Here is a 16,427-nt window from a genome sequence, read left to right as displayed (position 1 = left end):
CACGTATGCGTGACGCATACACGCACGCACGTTTTTCAGGTACAAACAGTGGAATGTTTATGAATGGTCACTAAAACAACCACTCATATTGGGTTTGTATGTGAAGCTGGAAAGGCTTTTTTGTTACGATGCTGAAGGCTGCACATTCTGTAAGTGTTTGTAACGGGTAGACAAGTTGGAACAATTTAAATAAAAATATGTCTGTCTGTCTGTCTGTCTGGCTGCCTGTATGTCTCTCAGGTCAGTGATGCCACCAAGTTGCGTCCCAAAGCAGATTTCTGTTTCGGTGAGTCTTCGCCGCGTGTATGCGTGCGTGCGTGTGTGCATGTGTGCGCACGTGATGGATGACATTTAGCCTCTCAGACCCAAAACTAAAGAATATATTTTTTGTCCACAATTCCATGCTGTATTGATGTTGGTATACCATTAGGAGAGATAACAGGCAAAACATTGATCAAATTAACAATTATTCTACATTCTCTAATTGCGTAGACTTCGTGTGTGTGTGTGTGTGTGTGTGTGTGTGTGTGTGTGTGTGTGTGTGTGTGTGTGTGTGTGTGTGTGTGTGTGTGTGTGTGTGTGTGTGTGTGTGTGTGTGTGTGTGTGTGTGTGTGTGTGTGTGTGTGTGGCGTGCACGCACAATGTAAAAATGTCAATAAGGAAGTGACTAGTTTTTACGTACAAGACGTTTAATGGAGTGTGTGTGTGTGCGCGTGTGTGTGAGTCAATGAAAGCCAGGTAGACCAGCTCATGAATAAACACTGTCTGTCTGTCTGTCTGTCTGTCTGTCTGTCCAGTGATAAATGGAGGTGTGAGACAGTTCTTCCTTCAGGCCAATGACCATGAGGATCAGACTGAATGGATCAATGTTCTGACCAACGCTACCAAGATTATGGTAACACGCACGCACGCACGCACACACGCACGCACACACACGCACACACAGTGCGCAATACATGCACAATGTGGCAAACCAGGGGAGAATTAAGTACATGCAATTTAGGGTTGAACCTCAAACAAATTCAGAAATGAACTGAAATGAACAGAACAATGTTTTATTTTATTTTATAAATATGTCAATGATAACATATCAAAAGTCCTAAGAAATCCCAGTGTTGGAACATATTGAAAAATGCCAAAATAGGGTTTCCAGGCTTCCAGTGGCTGCAATACCTGGACAGGATAATCCACTCCCTCTATCACCTCCCCCAGCCTGGGTTTACGGATCACCCTCTATCACCTCCCCCAGCCTGGGCTTAGGGATCCCCCTCTATCACCTCCCCCAGCCTGGGTTTACGGATCCCCCTCTATCACCTCCCCCAGACTGGGTTTAGGGATCCCCTCCAGCCTGGGTTTAGGGATCCCCCTTTATCACCTCCCCCAGCCTGGGTTTAGGGATCCCTCTCTATCACCTCCCCCAGCCTGGGCTTAGGGATCCCCCTCTAACACCTCCCCAAGCCTGGGCTTAGGGATCCCCCTCTATCACCTCCCCCAGCCTGGGTTTAGGGATCCACTCCCTCTATCACCTCCCCCAGCCTGGGCCTAGGGATCCCCCTCTATCACCTCCCCCAGCCTGGGCTTAGGGATCCCTCTCTATCACCTCCCCCAGACTGGGTTTAGGGATCCCCCTCTATCACCTCCCTCAGCCTGGGTTTAGGGATCCCCCTCTATCACCTCCCCCAGCCTGGGCTTAGGGATCCATCTCTATCACCTCCCCCAGCCTGGGCCTAGGGATCCCCCTCTATCACCTCCCCCAGCCTGGGTTTAGGGATCCCTCTCTATCACCTCCCCCAGACTGGGTTTAGGGATCCCCCTCTATCACCTCCCCCAGCCTGGGCTTTGGGATCCATCTCTATCACCTCCCCCAGCCTGGGCCTAGGGATCCCCCTCTATCACCTCCCCCAGCCTGGGTTTAGGGATCCCTCTCTATCACCTCCCCCAGACTGGGTTTAGGGATCCCCCTCTATCACCTCCCCCAGACTGGGTTTAGGGATCCCTCTCTATCACCTCCCCCAGACTGGGTTTAGGGATCCCCCTCTATCACCTCCCCCAGCCTGGGTTTAGGGATCCCTCTCTATCACCTCCCCCAGACTGGGTTTAGGGATCCCCCTCTATCACCTCCCCCAGCCTGGGCTTAGGGATCCGCCCCATATAGAGTTATAAAGGATAGAGGGCGGACTGCCCCGCCCCCTGCTATTCATTTCAATGGAAGTTGCTCAGTGGTGTTTTGAAGCACCCAGAAGAACGCTCTACTTCCGCATTTTTTCTCCATTTGGACACCACAAATTTGTCTCAATGTTAAACCTGCAGTTTCCTTGTGCTAAATGCAGGGGCCCACCTGTGTTTCCGCCACCCCCCCTCTCTGAGGAACAGACATGGCTGTTTGCCTCGACACGCACGCGCACACAATTACTATTACAATTCAGGCATTTAGCAGCAGATATTTAACATATCGTGTTCAACACGTCTTTATTTGTGTTCACATTTTAAAAAAGAAATTCTTGAACTCAATAAATGCACAAACTTCATGTGAAACTCAACAATGTTTCAGGATACAGGAAGCATATACAGTATGTCTCCACCACAGACACTGAACACAATATAACTGTGTGTGTGTGTGTGTGTGTGTGTGTGTGTGTGTGTGTGTGTGTGTGTGTGTGTGTGTGTGTGTGTGTGTGTGTGTGTGTGTGTGTGTGTGTGTGTGTGTGTGTGTGTGTGTGTGTGTGTGTGTGTGTGTGTGTGTGTGTGTGTTGTAGGTACCCAAGTCATGTGACACAGAGTCGCATGATCAAGACCTCAGACAGGTTGCGTACAAGACTGAAATCATAGCAGGAGTTCCTGTTATCACCACTACACAGGTAGGTACACACACACACACACACACACACACACACACACACACACACACACACACGTCCTGTCATGTCTGTGGTATGTGACTCTGATTTTCTCTTGTGGTATTCAAGGCCACGTATTTAAATCCCTCTGTGTGTATAAGTTATGTGAACATCACTATAATGGGTCCAAGCTAGACCAGTTATTTAAATGAAAACACACACGTGTGTGTGTGTGTGTGTGTGTGTATTATTATTACACAGCCAAAATGCAGTAATAATATTCGGCTTGTGCATCCTTTCAGTTTCATTTCAGGGAGAGTGACACACACACACAATCAAATACTGAAGCATTTCCAGCTGGTGTTGTTAATTACTTAGCTTGCACTGCGCAGTGTTCCTGGTTAACATAGCCTTCTGACACGTGTGGATTACTGGATTTTAGTTTGGTTAACTAAAGATACAATAGCAAGGCAGTTGTATCTTTACAAACAAGTGAGTGGTCTTGTCTTGAGTTAAAACTAAATAATCTGTGCATGTGTGAGGGGAGGGGGGCTGGAATGTTGACTGCACTCTGCCGTTTTCAAATATTTGAAATATTTGCATTTTGATCCGTTTGGTGTTCACACAGGACTTTGTAAAGCGAACCAAATATGTAAACAAATGACACGTGGACAAATGGCAGCGGTGGCCGAACGGATAGCGGAGCGGTCTTGATACCGGAAGGTCGCCAGTTCGAATCAGCGGTCCGACACGTTAAAATTACCACCGCTGAAGTGCCCTTGAACAAGGCATTGAACCACTACGATGAAATGTGTTCTATGAGCAGGGCCTGGCTGGAAACAAGTTCTTGAGCTTAGCCCAGATACCCTGGGTCAATATAGTAATCATTTAATTTCATTTCATTTCATGTTAAGCGAACCAAATAGTGAAAAAAAGAAAAGAGGTAATTTTACCCTATGGGACTTTTTTTTTTCTTGGTACCTGGCAGAATCTTAAAATAGACCATTCAAGGATTAAGAAAAAACAGGTTGCGGAAAAAAATCCACCCTATGCACGCGGACTCCCCTTAGACTGCAGGTTACCAGTTTCACCGTAACTAACACCGCCATGCTGTCTCTACAGCCTGAAAACCCGTTTTGGCAGCCAGTCTGGTAGCATGTCTCGTTAGTCAATACATGGTATTCTTGGCCACGCCCCCCATTTCCGGTCTGGCGTCTTTTCTCAGAGGGTGGCTGTTAGAGTTTTCCGTTTGCTGTCTTACTCTATGGTTTCTCATACTTGATCAGAAGCATTTGTTTTACTTTGTAAATTGTAAATGATTAATAATGCAACAAATTGAGCACAGGTAGAGTTATTATAACTCTACCTGTGCTCAATTTGTTGCATAATGGACTACTGAAGGCTACATGCCTATAAGTGTCTTCCTCTGGGGTTTTTTACTTTAACACACTGTTGCTATGCACCATGTGGCTGTAAAGGCAAGCCCTACAGTAATTTCAGAGTATTTATTGATTGGCCAGACTAGCAATATAATACAACATAACTTCAAAAGCTGCTTCTATAAAATGAAGCATGGATTGACACACATTCGGTAAAGGCAACTTTGGGAAAACATCATTTTACAACCCCAAAATTTGGTGTGCGCTGCGTGTGCCATGTTTTTAATTTATGATTTATTTTTTATTTTATACCGACTTTAATCGCTGTCTAGGACAGGGGTAGATCGATGCAAAGATCGATGCAAATTTGGGGGGTTCGCCACATCGTTTGAAAATTGGTCTGAACATTTTCAGTCTTGGGATTTTTTTTGGCTTTAACCCCTGGGTAGAGAGCATATTATGCGTTTGGGGATGTTGTTGAACGTAATGTTATTTCATCAGTTTGACACCCATGAAGCCATACAGCGTTTCGTTTTAATTATCTTTGAGGTTTGAGGCTAAGCTCGGTTAACAAGTAAACACTGACACAACTACTAGATGTGCATCATTATCTAACTACCATTTATTTATTTACTGAGGAGAGAACATGTTTGCCTGATCACTTGACGGTAAAATGTGAAAGTTGAATTAATAATAGTCTAAAATAAAGACGTCAGGCTACAGCCTGACCCATAGCAGGTTAATATAAAGCTGTAAATGAGTACATTTTACCTCCAACGTCTGAACCATGCAGTTACAGCACAATGCCTTATCAGTTTCTATTTTGTGCTAATATACAAATGCAATGTATTTGAAGCACGATTTGAAGGCAAGCATTGAACCGAATCAGTGAAGTTGAATGACTGACTCCTATGCTAGCAAACCTTAATTTCACCTTCCAGATCAGACGCTGTCAGATGTCATCTTCACTCCACCATGCAGTACTGTTCTAATGTCATGCACACACCGTTGACTTTTGTTAATGCATTTTACAATACAGTCCTTACCCGTTCTGATATATTTCAACTTGTATAATATATTTGTGTGTGTGTTTTTTTTAATGAATACAAAATGTCTTAATGCATGGTAGGGAAACGTCTTGGCAATCTCAATTTTGAGGTTTGGCTTGAGAGAACAGATCCAATTGCAGGTGCATTTGCGTCCAAAATGGTCTCAATTTTGAGGTTTGGCTTGAGAGAACTCATGGCTTTTGCAACCTGTGATGTTGTGAGCTTGTAGATTCGCTGTTTTCACCGGAGCGCACGCTGTAGCCACTTCGTGTGTGTGTGTGTGTGTGTGGGGGGGGGGGGGGGGGGGGAGTTGGTGGAGAGACACAGAGCGCTCTGACCACGTACGTTCAAGACAGTTTTATCTCGTGTTGTGTTTATAGCGAACTGAAAACTTTTGAAAGTTTACGTGGGCTGTTGATGTCGGAAGTGGTGGAAGTCAACATGTGAAAGCAGCAGTGGATCCAGCGAAATTGTATAGGCCACTGTTTATTGTGTTGCGGCGGGAGCAGAGGAAGCATGGAAGCATGACAGTGGGGTTACACCGAGAACAGTGGCCTGTGATGCAGGTGTCGCTAGGGGGCGGAGGTGTGAGGTTGCGCGTTTTCCCATGTAAGTAGATGGGGAAATTTTAATTAACTAATAAATTAAGTATTAATTTATTATTTGTGAAATGGGAAAAAGGGCTTCGTTAAGACCGCCATAATATTATGGTCAATGCCTGTGTGAAAAGTGGGAGCGATTGGTGCAGGCAGTGAGGGCTGTAACCTGTCGTTGTCAGTGTCCAGGCTTTCAGCGTGCATGATGTAGCCCATGTGTATGGCACGGCGAAGGAGGTGGTTGAGGAGGGGGCAGACACTGGACAGTGTGGTCTCGAAACAGCGAGTGTGTTCACGTTAACATGCCCCCGTCAAACAAGGCACATTCACAGACATACAGTGACTCAATGAGGAGTTTTTACGGTATTTTAATTATAATCTGTTGTCATAAGAAGTGAAAATAACTTTTACTTGTAACTGTAACAGAGTATTTCTCAATAATGTAAATACATCGTATAGCTACTTGCTATAGCCATATAGCTGCAGTTATACTGTACCTGGATTAGTATTGCTAGTTGTAAGACGTTATTGTTGCACCTTCTGGTTATCTTCTCTCAGGAGTTCTCTCATATCTCGATCACAGTTCAAAACATGTTAACACTCCCAACGCGGATCGCGTATCAATACGTTATCAATTAATCAAACGTCGGGTGCGGATCACGTATCAATACGTTTCAATCACTTTTTTATAGAATACTTTCATTCATCTTTTTACCCACCCGGACAATGAAGAACCATCGCCCTATCATTGCTGCTTACTCCCGCTCACGTGATCAGAAAAAAAAACAAAAAACAAAAACCCCCCTCCCCTCCTGAAAACAGGAGGGCTGGCCGCTTTACGTGTAGAAGCCAGTTGAACGCTGAACGGAACGCTGCCTATTGCCTAAACACATATGCACCAGATCGGCATTGCAATGCATAACATCTGCAACACACATGGACAGATGCATGTTTCCTTCTTCATACTGTAGCGACCAAACGATCCCCGAGCCTACAATACTACGAACTAACCACAGTATCGAGGGGCTGCCACGACAAGACAGTGTTCCGTTGGTGGATCACGTATCGCCATGCAGAGCCGTCATAATCGGAGATCGCTCAGACGTGTGATTGTAACGCTTTTTTATTCATTATAATTGTAGTGATAAGACCGCAATGAACGCGTCGGGGACGTAATCGACCCGGGTGTAATGTATAACGAACTTTTCCGCGACCTAAACCGTGGTGTTGTCATCTGTGGAAGTCATTTTTTCCTTCTCGTCGACATCACAGCCGGGTGACGCTTTTTTTCCCCTCCATCGCCCCCAAGCTGCATGCCCATAGCCTGGCTTGGCCAGCCTCATAGCGGGGATTCACTGAAGATTCTTCCCCGGAGGAAACATCAGTGAACCCTCGCTATGAGTCTGGCCGTGCCAGGCTAGCATGCCCAGGCATGTTCCCCTACACTAGCTTGAAAAACAAAATCAGCTGATGACAACGCGTTATACTATAGTTCTGAACCGAACGGTGGAATGGGACTTTTTATAGCCGTACGGATCAAGACTTTTGCTGCCCAATGTGCCCATGACCCCCCCCCCAATGTTACTGCGATCAAAACAATGAAAGCAGTGAGATAGATTAGGCGAGGCGGCAATCATCATCAAAAAGAAAGCATAGTTATGAAGGTTTATAGTCAGACATTGACAGGCAGATATAACAATAAACACAATAAATATGCTATACATCCTATACATCGAATGAAAGCCCTGAATGTGTACTTTTACGAGGAAAATAGTAAACATTGATCCCATGTACAGTTTGTCATAAATTGGATACTGGGTGGATGCACATTGCGCCCACCAGATATAACTGCAGAGAAGACATGGACCCGAACTCAATATTCACAAAATAAGGCCTATAGCGACATATAAATACTATATACCGTATGAAACAGAAGACTCTCTGCTTTCATAAGGAAAAAAATTGTACTGTAATAATAAAAAAATAACACCCCTGTGAAGTGAGCAGTGCAACTCTACTTCTCTACTTATTCACTACAGCTCGCTATATACGGACTGAGGCAGAAAGTCATGTAAACCTTTTATTTACAGTTTGGTCTGTAAACTTCTACTGTAATAATAAAAATCACACCCCTGTGAAGTGAGCGTTGCAACTGTTCTGTACTTATTCACTACAGCTCGCTATATACGGACTGAGACAGAAAGTCATGTAAACCTTTTATTTACAGTTTGGTCTGTAAACTTCTACTGTAATAATAAAAATCACACCCCTGTGAAGTGAGCGGTGCAACTGTTCTCTACAGTTGCACCGCGCAACTATAAAGAACAGTTGCACCGCTCACTTCACAGGGGTGTGATTTTTATTATTACAGTAGAAGTTTACAGACCAAACTGTAAATAAAAGGTTTACATGACTTTCTGTCTCAGTCCGTATATAGCGAGCTGTAGTGAATAAGTACAGAACAGTTGCAACGCTCACTTCACAGGGGTGTGATTTTTATTATTACAGTAGAAGTTTACAGACCAAACTGTAAATAAAAGGTTTACATGACTTTCTGCCTCAGTCCGTATATAGCGAGCTGTAGTGAATAAGTAGAGAAGTAGAGTTGCACTGCTCACTTCACAGGGGTGTGATTTTTTTATTATTACAGTACAATTTTTTTCCTTATGAAAGCAGAGAGTCTTCTGTTTCATACGGTATATAGTATTTATATGTCGCTATAGGCCTTATTTTGTGAATATTGAGGAGTTCACGTCCATGTCTTCTCTGAAGTTATCTGGTGGGCACAAGCTGCATTCAATAACCAATTACTGTCTAACTGTAGATGGGATCAATGTTTACTGTTTTCCTCGTAAAAGTACACATTCAGGGCTTTCATTCGGTGTATAGGATGTATAGGATATTTATTGGGTTCAATTTTATATCTGCCTGTCAATGTCTCTGACTTTAAACCATCCATAACTCTGCTCGCTGTTCAAGATAACCACTTCCAGGCAAATGCAGGTGTTGCAAAAAGGTCAATATCTCCAGAATGGAACATGGTAAAATCAAAATGTATTTTTTTAATTGAAGTGGACAAGTTCAGCTTTCTTTTGATGTAGGCGTGTGATTCTCGCTATAAGAGAACATTTTACTGTGGGCCCCCGAACAAGGCCTTTGTGCAATGTTAAACGGCAGCAACATCCAAATAGGCCTGTTGAGATCTTGCAGCAATCAAAGTGTTAAGGATGGTTAAATAGTATTAACGGTAGATAGTAGGCCTATATATAAATAGCTATTTTTGACAGCCTCGCTAGCTGCTTGTCACTCGTTCAGCAACTATTTTTACACTTTACAGCCATGCACGGCACAATTTGCTCCTGTCCTCCAGATAGTAAAAATGAAAACAGTCCACAATAGCAGTAGTGTTGAGTAGAGATGATTCGAGGTAGCGTTACGTCAGCTCCATTGCTTGTTATGCTATGCATATCATATAGAGCTCCGAAGTCTGACGTCACTTTCAGTAGAGGTCGTCAATCTCCAGGTTCATGTATTTGTTTATTTGCATTGAGATCCCCAAACGGCGATTTTAGGTCGCTTCATATAAGAACTGTGTTTGAAAAATAAACCGACCACCTCGGCGTTTCTGTCAGGGGAGTGGCTGTGCGTCGTTAATGATGTCCATTCATATTTGATACAGCCAGTTTCTAGAGAAAATGGAATTAATGTGACCACAAAAGCCTTGAAACTACATATGAATGCAATGTCGCTGAGCATATACGTCACGCCCAGCTGTCAACATATTGCGTTCCTGAGATTCCTCGTTGACGTAAGCTCAGCTGGTGGTGACTCGACTCGTACTAACCACGATACATTATATATCAATAAAATAAAAATAAACGTAATTAACGTTCAGTTTCTGTTGTGCGACGGGCTGCGGGCAGAAGCAGCCTACCCGGAAATGTAGTCTCTGGGTTGTTTGGCTCGTTTCTAACGCGTATTTTGTTACTCTTTGGGTATATTTGTACATTTCCACCTTCAGTCGATGCTTCATATCCATATGAGTGAAAAGGCCCGGGTGATCGGTTTATTTTTCAAACACAGTTCTTATATGAGGCGATCTAAAATCCCCCTATGGAGAGTACAATGCTTATAAAAAGATACATGAACCATGGCGCTCACTGCCCTCTACTGGTAGTAGAGGGCAGTGACGTCAGGACTTCGGTGCTCTATTGCATACAGTTTAGGGCTTCCCCCGGAAGTGCTTGGCAGTTTACACCACTAGAGGGGGGAGTGGTCTCTACCCATGTATAGGCTTCCAATCCACACCTCCCGAGTTTGAATCCTGCTTACGACACTGTTTTGTGCCAAATGTAACAGATGGTAGGCAATGATGACAGCAGGACAACGGCCCCGAGTTGGCTAAGCAAACCTCGCAACGTTCGACGAGACAACTCGCGCGCTCGGTGGTGGCTCAAGTTGGCTTCAGACAGGGCCCCTCCGTCGCGGTCTAAAACTGTACTTTGTCCAGTGCTACTAGTAGGAGGGAGGCGTGGCTATTTACTGTACGAACCCAAAGGAGATTCCGCATTAGCAATACAAACGTCCCAGAGCGGAAGGAGGCGTCTACCTTTCTATGTCTATGGTTGAGGATGGCTGATGTTATGATGACATTTCCTGTTTGTTTGTTTGTTTGTTCGTTTGCTTGTTAGGAACTGGAAGGGGCGAGGCGTGCTCAGCCCTACTTCCTGTCTGGAGAACAACAGGTGCATTGTGGGATTAAAAGTGGATGGTGTGTCAAACAAGGAGCTGTGGTCAGTGTGCACACACATGCACGCACGCACACACACACACACGCACAGGTGTTACGTGGCTTCTCATTGGTTGATCTTGATCTTCCTCAGATGAAGACGTGGAAGAGACGTTTCTTCCTGTTGGACGAAAACGCTCTGAGTTACTACAAATCTGACCTGGTAACATGCACGCTCACAAACACACACACACACACACACAGATCTACAAGCTCATAGCCGCGCTACGAGCTTGTAGCGCTACGAGCTGAAATCAACACTGCACCTGTCTGAAATCACACCCGTCTGAACTCTGAAATCAACAATGCACCCGTCTGTGCCAAAGTTGAACTTTCCTTGAACTATTCATAATGCACAGAGGTTGGGGGTGGGTAAAATAATGAGATGTTTAAGTTGTAGTCTGGTTTCACTTTAACCCTTAAAGAGACAGATGAAGACTTTGGTCCATTGTGTGTGTCTCTCTCTCTCTCTCCAGGAGAGGGAGCCACTGAGGGTGGTGTCGTTGCAGGACATTGAGGCCGTGCAGGAATCAGACTCTGAACATTCCACTAGAGACAACCTGTTTGAGATCCACACGCACGCTAGGACCTTCTATGTGCAGGTACACACACACACACACACACACACACTCACACTCACACTCACTCTTCTATGTGTCATACAGCTTTACATAGATTGTGCATTACATTTAACCATTAACACACATTCACACACCGACGGTGGAGAAAGCCATGCAAGGCAACCAACCTGCTCAATGGGAGCAAATAGGGGTTCAGTAACCTCGCGTCACAGACGTAACGATATCATGCGCTCCCGACCGGATCATAAATCCGAAAAGGAATGCTGCCGAGGCTAGGGGTGCTGCGTGCAGAGTCTTGCTCAAGGACACTTGGACACTAACTCTGGGGGAGCCCAGAGTTACTAGGGTGGCGATCAATATAATTCAATTCAATTCAATTCCATCTCTATTTCAGATCCATATCACAATTATTATACAACACAACGCAATAAATTAACAAACTCATCATGAAAAAGGTACACCAACATACAAAATCATCAACATTATACTAGTACTGTATGTACAATACAGTACAAGAAAAATAATGTAGGCAATGAATGTTTTAGGTGTCCAGTTGTCCACACTTTTTTCAAAGGGGGCCACATTATACAATTACACCCTCTAGGGCCAACTGCATCTCCTGACATAATATACCTTGAGACCATAACAAAGTCACATACATATATATGCATCACATTTACATGATTTTTATTTAACCATCATCATCATCATCATCATCATCATCATCAATATTTAATATCAATGTCAGGTGTGTGCTGTGAACAAAACACTAAAATAACTCAGCCGGTTGTCAGCCTTATTTCACATTACCAAAATGTAACCAGACGTGCAAGCTAAAGACATGACATAAAATGCCTTTTATGCCTTTCTTTGACCACTATAGAGCGCCGCAGTCCCGCCCCCTTTCATGACGACGCCAGGCCCAGGAAATGATTCCCAATGCATTTTTCCCATATACATTTCAAAAAGTATTTATTTAAAGACGGTTACGCCGTGACAACTCATGACAACAAACACAATATTTTGGACCAAACAAATAATTACAAAGAAGAAAAACAACAAAAAAAGTGTTGTAATCTTCTTTCTAATTATTTGTTCGGCCCAAATTTTTTTGTTTGTTGTCATGATTTGTCACGACAAGAGTTGGCTTTGTCTGCGGCGTAAACGTCTTTAAATAAATACTTTTTGAAATGTCTATGAGGAAAATGAACGGAGAATCATTTCCTGGGCCCTGGTAGGGGGCGGGACTGCGACGCTCTATAGAGTGAGACAACAAGGAAGGAACAACAAATTATACTCTGGTTCATAATTCAATTCAGGTATGAAGCCTGTGGGCCGTATACAATTCACCCCTTGGCCGCATTTGGCCCGCCCGCACTGGACTTATAGGATGATGATGATGATGATGTCAATTTAGATGACACACCTACACTTGGACTGCCACCCCAATAGCAGCTTTTCAGTGCCATTCATGATTTTAATTCATCATTTGAATGCCAATAGAAAAATCTGTGATATACACCATTGGTTCCCAACCTTTTTAAACTGAAGTACCACCTCAGAATATATTTGGCTCTCCAAGTACCACCATAATAATAACTGAATACAGGAGTGTATACCTGCCCTTTAAAACTCTGTCTAATCACTAATCGGCACAACTGATGATATTTCTAATGTGATTAATCCGTTCTCAAATCGTCTAATAACGGCTAGGTGTGCTGTCATGCTCATTTCAGCACGGCTGGATAGCCTATTGCTTGGTCAGAAGAACTACCTGTAGTAATATAAATATTTCATTCCACTTTTGTATTTTTTTCTCCTTTTTTGGGGCGACTCCTCTGAGTACCACCAGAAGGGGGCTCAAGTACTACCAGTGGTACTAGTACCAGTGGTTGTAACCTGCCGTTTTTTTTCTTCTTTCTAATTATTTGTTGTCATGATTTGTCACAACAAGAGTTGGCTTTGTCCGCGGCATAAACGTCTTTAAATAAATACTTTTTTAAATGTCTATGAGGAAAATTAACGGAGAATCATTACTGTATTGTGTATATTATACACAATACAGTATATCTCATTTTAACGGGGCAAGTATATAGTACAGTCCTGATGGTGGCGGTAACTTCACCATTATGCCGATTTTGATCGAATTGACCGAATTTGGCCGTCGTCATTTCCGGTTAAACGGACGTAAACTTCCGCTAGCTTTCTGCACTGTGTCACAGTGATCTGTCCCCGATCCTGTGCGATCGTTGTTTATTTTCATATCTAAGTCAAATTAAGCTCTAATCAAGCCCAGAATATCGCATTTTGAGCAGCTATGCATATAAAGACCGCACGTGTGTGTGCGTGCGCGAGTGTCCACGCGAGGAATTGGGACGGTTTTAGGTGGATGACATCGGCCGTTAGCAAAAAATGCTAAAAGGTGCCAAAAAATTAATAAAACAAATCCCTCGATTATAGGGAATAAAACAATTACGTCAATCCCGTCAACGGGAGGTCTGGATTAATTAATTCACTACGTCAAAACCGTCAATGGTAGTCTAAGGGTTTTAATGTCTCTGTCTGTCTCTCTCTCTCTCTCTCTCAGTGTGACAGTCCAGCTGAAATGCACAGTTGGATTAAACAGATCTCACAGACCATCGCTCCATCTTCAACCACCGCTGTAGGTGCTGCTGTGTTCCTCTTGTATGACGAGCTCTGTGCGCACACAATAGACCATGCAGACCACGGCCATCTTGGCTCTGTGCGCACACAATAGACCTTAATGTATGCAGACCGCGGCCATCTTGGCTCTGTGCGCACACAATAGACCTTAATGTATGCAGACCGCGGCCATCTTGGCTCTGTGTGCACACAATAGACCTTAATGTATGCAGACCGCGGCCATCTTGAACACAGAGTATATCTATTCTACGTCCGAGCATAGACATGGTAACGCCCCGCCTGCCTCTGATTGGCCTACCGACACTGCCCGTCTTGCCTGTCCTCCGAGATGCAAGGGTACTCCGTGGTGGGAAATAACGACAGTAACTTGTAACTTTAATTTTAAACTAATATTGTTTGTGCCGTTTGCTTTGATTGAATAATTGATTGAACACGTATTATCGTGTATTAATCTAATTATAGTAAACTAATACTATTTATACTAAAAAAGATGAAGATCAAGGTATTAATCTAATTATAGTAAACTAATACTATTATACTAAAAAAGATCACGGGAAAAGAGAGACCTTTTTACAGTACAATAATGTTTCAAGTTTACACATGTATACAAATAAACAGCGTAATAAACGGCATAAACAATATTAGTTTGCCTCACCGGCCGTGTTTTTCGGAAAACCGATGGATTTCTAGCGCCGTTTCTCCATCGGTTTTACGAAAAACGCGGCCGGTGTGCAACCACCTTAACCCCCTGGAGTAACCTCACAACCACCTTAACCCCCTAGAGTAACCTCGCAGCAGACTATCCAGCTGCCAGCATGTATCTTCCACCTCGGAGGAAGCTCTGGTGTGGCCGGCAGTGTCGGTAGGCCAATCAGAGGCAGGCGGGGCGTTACCATGTCTATGCTCGGACGTAGAAAAGATATACGCTTGAACACACAGTAGACCGTATGCAGACAGCGCTCATCTTGCCATTAAGTTAATAATGGCTGGGTGGTAACTAGTGTGTTGCAGTTTGAAAGCGCTCGTTGGATATCACTCAACTGTCCTGCGTAACCACCTGTTTTGAATTTGCACATAAAGCAGGAGGCAGCAGGATGTTGCTTTACTGACCCACAGTAGTAACTCTGAGGACCCCTAGGGGTCCCTGTAGTGACTCTGAGGACCACTAGGGGTCCCTCTGAGGACCACCTGTTGAAGACCCATGTATTCCCATAGGGAAGCTGGAAGAACATTCACTAAAACTCTTCTCCCTTCTGGCTTCAAAACTATGGAATGCACTTCCCATTGCAATCAGAACTGCAGACTCACTCCCAATCTTCCGCCGTAGTCTGAAAACCCACCTCTTCAGGCTCCATTTTAGCCCGTAGCACTAGCCTTGACGACCTTACAGGCGTATGCAAAGGCTCAACTTATGTAACTTAGATAGCATTTTTGTAGACATGGCATTCTATAGTACTGTATATACGCATAGCTTCATTATATAGATATTCCACTGTTAGGTTCTTAGCTTACGTATGATTCTTGATGACTATTTTTCATGTATTCCAATGTGTTACTTGCTTACTGTAAATCACTCTGGATTAAGAGTGTCGTAAATTGTGTGTGTTTCCAGGACAGCGATGACTCCGCCTCCACGTTCTACGTCCCCATCTATGAGGAACTCCACTTCCCACAGTCCTCGGCTCCGGCCCCACCCCCGTCGCCGCCCGCCGCCGCGGGAGACGGTCCGGTTGTTGAGGAGGAGGAGGCGTCGCCGTGGAAACCATATGGAGAGGGGCGGGATTTAAACAAGGGCAATGACCTTCAAATGACCCTGATATGATGATGATGATGTGCTTACGCACGCACACACACACACACACACACACACACATACATTTCAATTTCTTTATTTTATTTTTTTTATAATTTTTATCCCACGATTTTGTAACCCATTTTTCACCCCTGTGTCAATTATCTAATGTGATCCTGAGCTCTACACACCCTCCGCCAACCTAGTCCCCATATATGGGGCACATGGGGAGAGCAACAGACTTGAACTCATGCTTCCTTCATGCCTGAGTGTCCAAGTTGCTCCTTTACACCTGACAGGGGGGAGTTTCCCTGGTTGGACGTAGCGCGTGGAAGGAACACGTTATTCCAACCAGTTCCTTTCCCCTCCATCAGGCGCCCCGGCTGGCCAGGGGGAGGCAGTTTAGAGACCAGGATTACTGCATCTTTTTTGTGAGGGTACCTACCCTAGGGGACACGGGGAGAACATGCAAACTCCACACAGAAGGGCCCTTTCGCCAACCCCGCCTCGGGTATGGGCACTGACAATTTCTTTATTTGAGTCCACATTTATAAAATACATTATCAAGGGCACAAGTATTTTTCAGTTGCTTTGATATCCCACACACTCGGAACATCACACACACACGCACACACACACACACGTCACATTCCGTTATTTGTATTATTATTTTTTAAATCTGAAATATATTGAAAGTGTTAAATAAAATGTTTTAACTTTTTTTTATTTCTCCCTTGTTT

The 16,427-nt window shown here is 44.1% G+C and overlaps 1 protein-coding gene across 2 annotated transcripts in view; it reads left to right on the top strand.

Annotated features, from left to right (window-relative positions):
• Positions 1 to 15,882, top strand: part of LOC306916917 (pleckstrin homology domain-containing family A member 1-like) — a 20,325-nt gene extending 4,443 nt beyond the window's left edge. The window contains exons 5-12 of one of the 2 annotated variants that reach the window (XM_079495009.1): positions 241 to 286; positions 798 to 895; positions 2,757 to 2,858; positions 10,553 to 10,654; positions 10,745 to 10,813; positions 11,127 to 11,252; positions 13,819 to 13,893; positions 15,508 to 15,882. In XM_079495009.1, coding sequence (XP_079351135.1) covers positions 241 to 286; positions 798 to 895; positions 2,757 to 2,858; positions 10,553 to 10,654; positions 10,745 to 10,813; positions 11,127 to 11,252; positions 13,819 to 13,893; positions 15,508 to 15,717 — 828 coding nt within the window. In that variant the 3' untranslated portion in view covers positions 15,718 to 15,882. The remainder of the gene's footprint in view (positions 1 to 240; positions 287 to 797; positions 896 to 2,756; positions 2,859 to 10,552; positions 10,655 to 10,744; positions 10,814 to 11,126; positions 11,253 to 13,818; positions 13,894 to 15,507) is intronic. The other variant, XM_079495010.1, reaches the window with a different exon arrangement.
• The last annotated feature ends 545 nt before the right edge of the window (positions 15,883 to 16,427 follow it).

Source organism: Electrona antarctica (genome assembly GCF_951216825.1).
Source record: "Electrona antarctica genome assembly, chromosome: 24".
Taxonomy (NCBI): Eukaryota; Metazoa; Chordata; class Actinopteri; order Myctophiformes; family Myctophidae; genus Electrona; species Electrona antarctica.
Note: the sequence above shows the minus strand (reverse complement) of the source record. Positions and strands in the feature narration are given on the sequence as shown.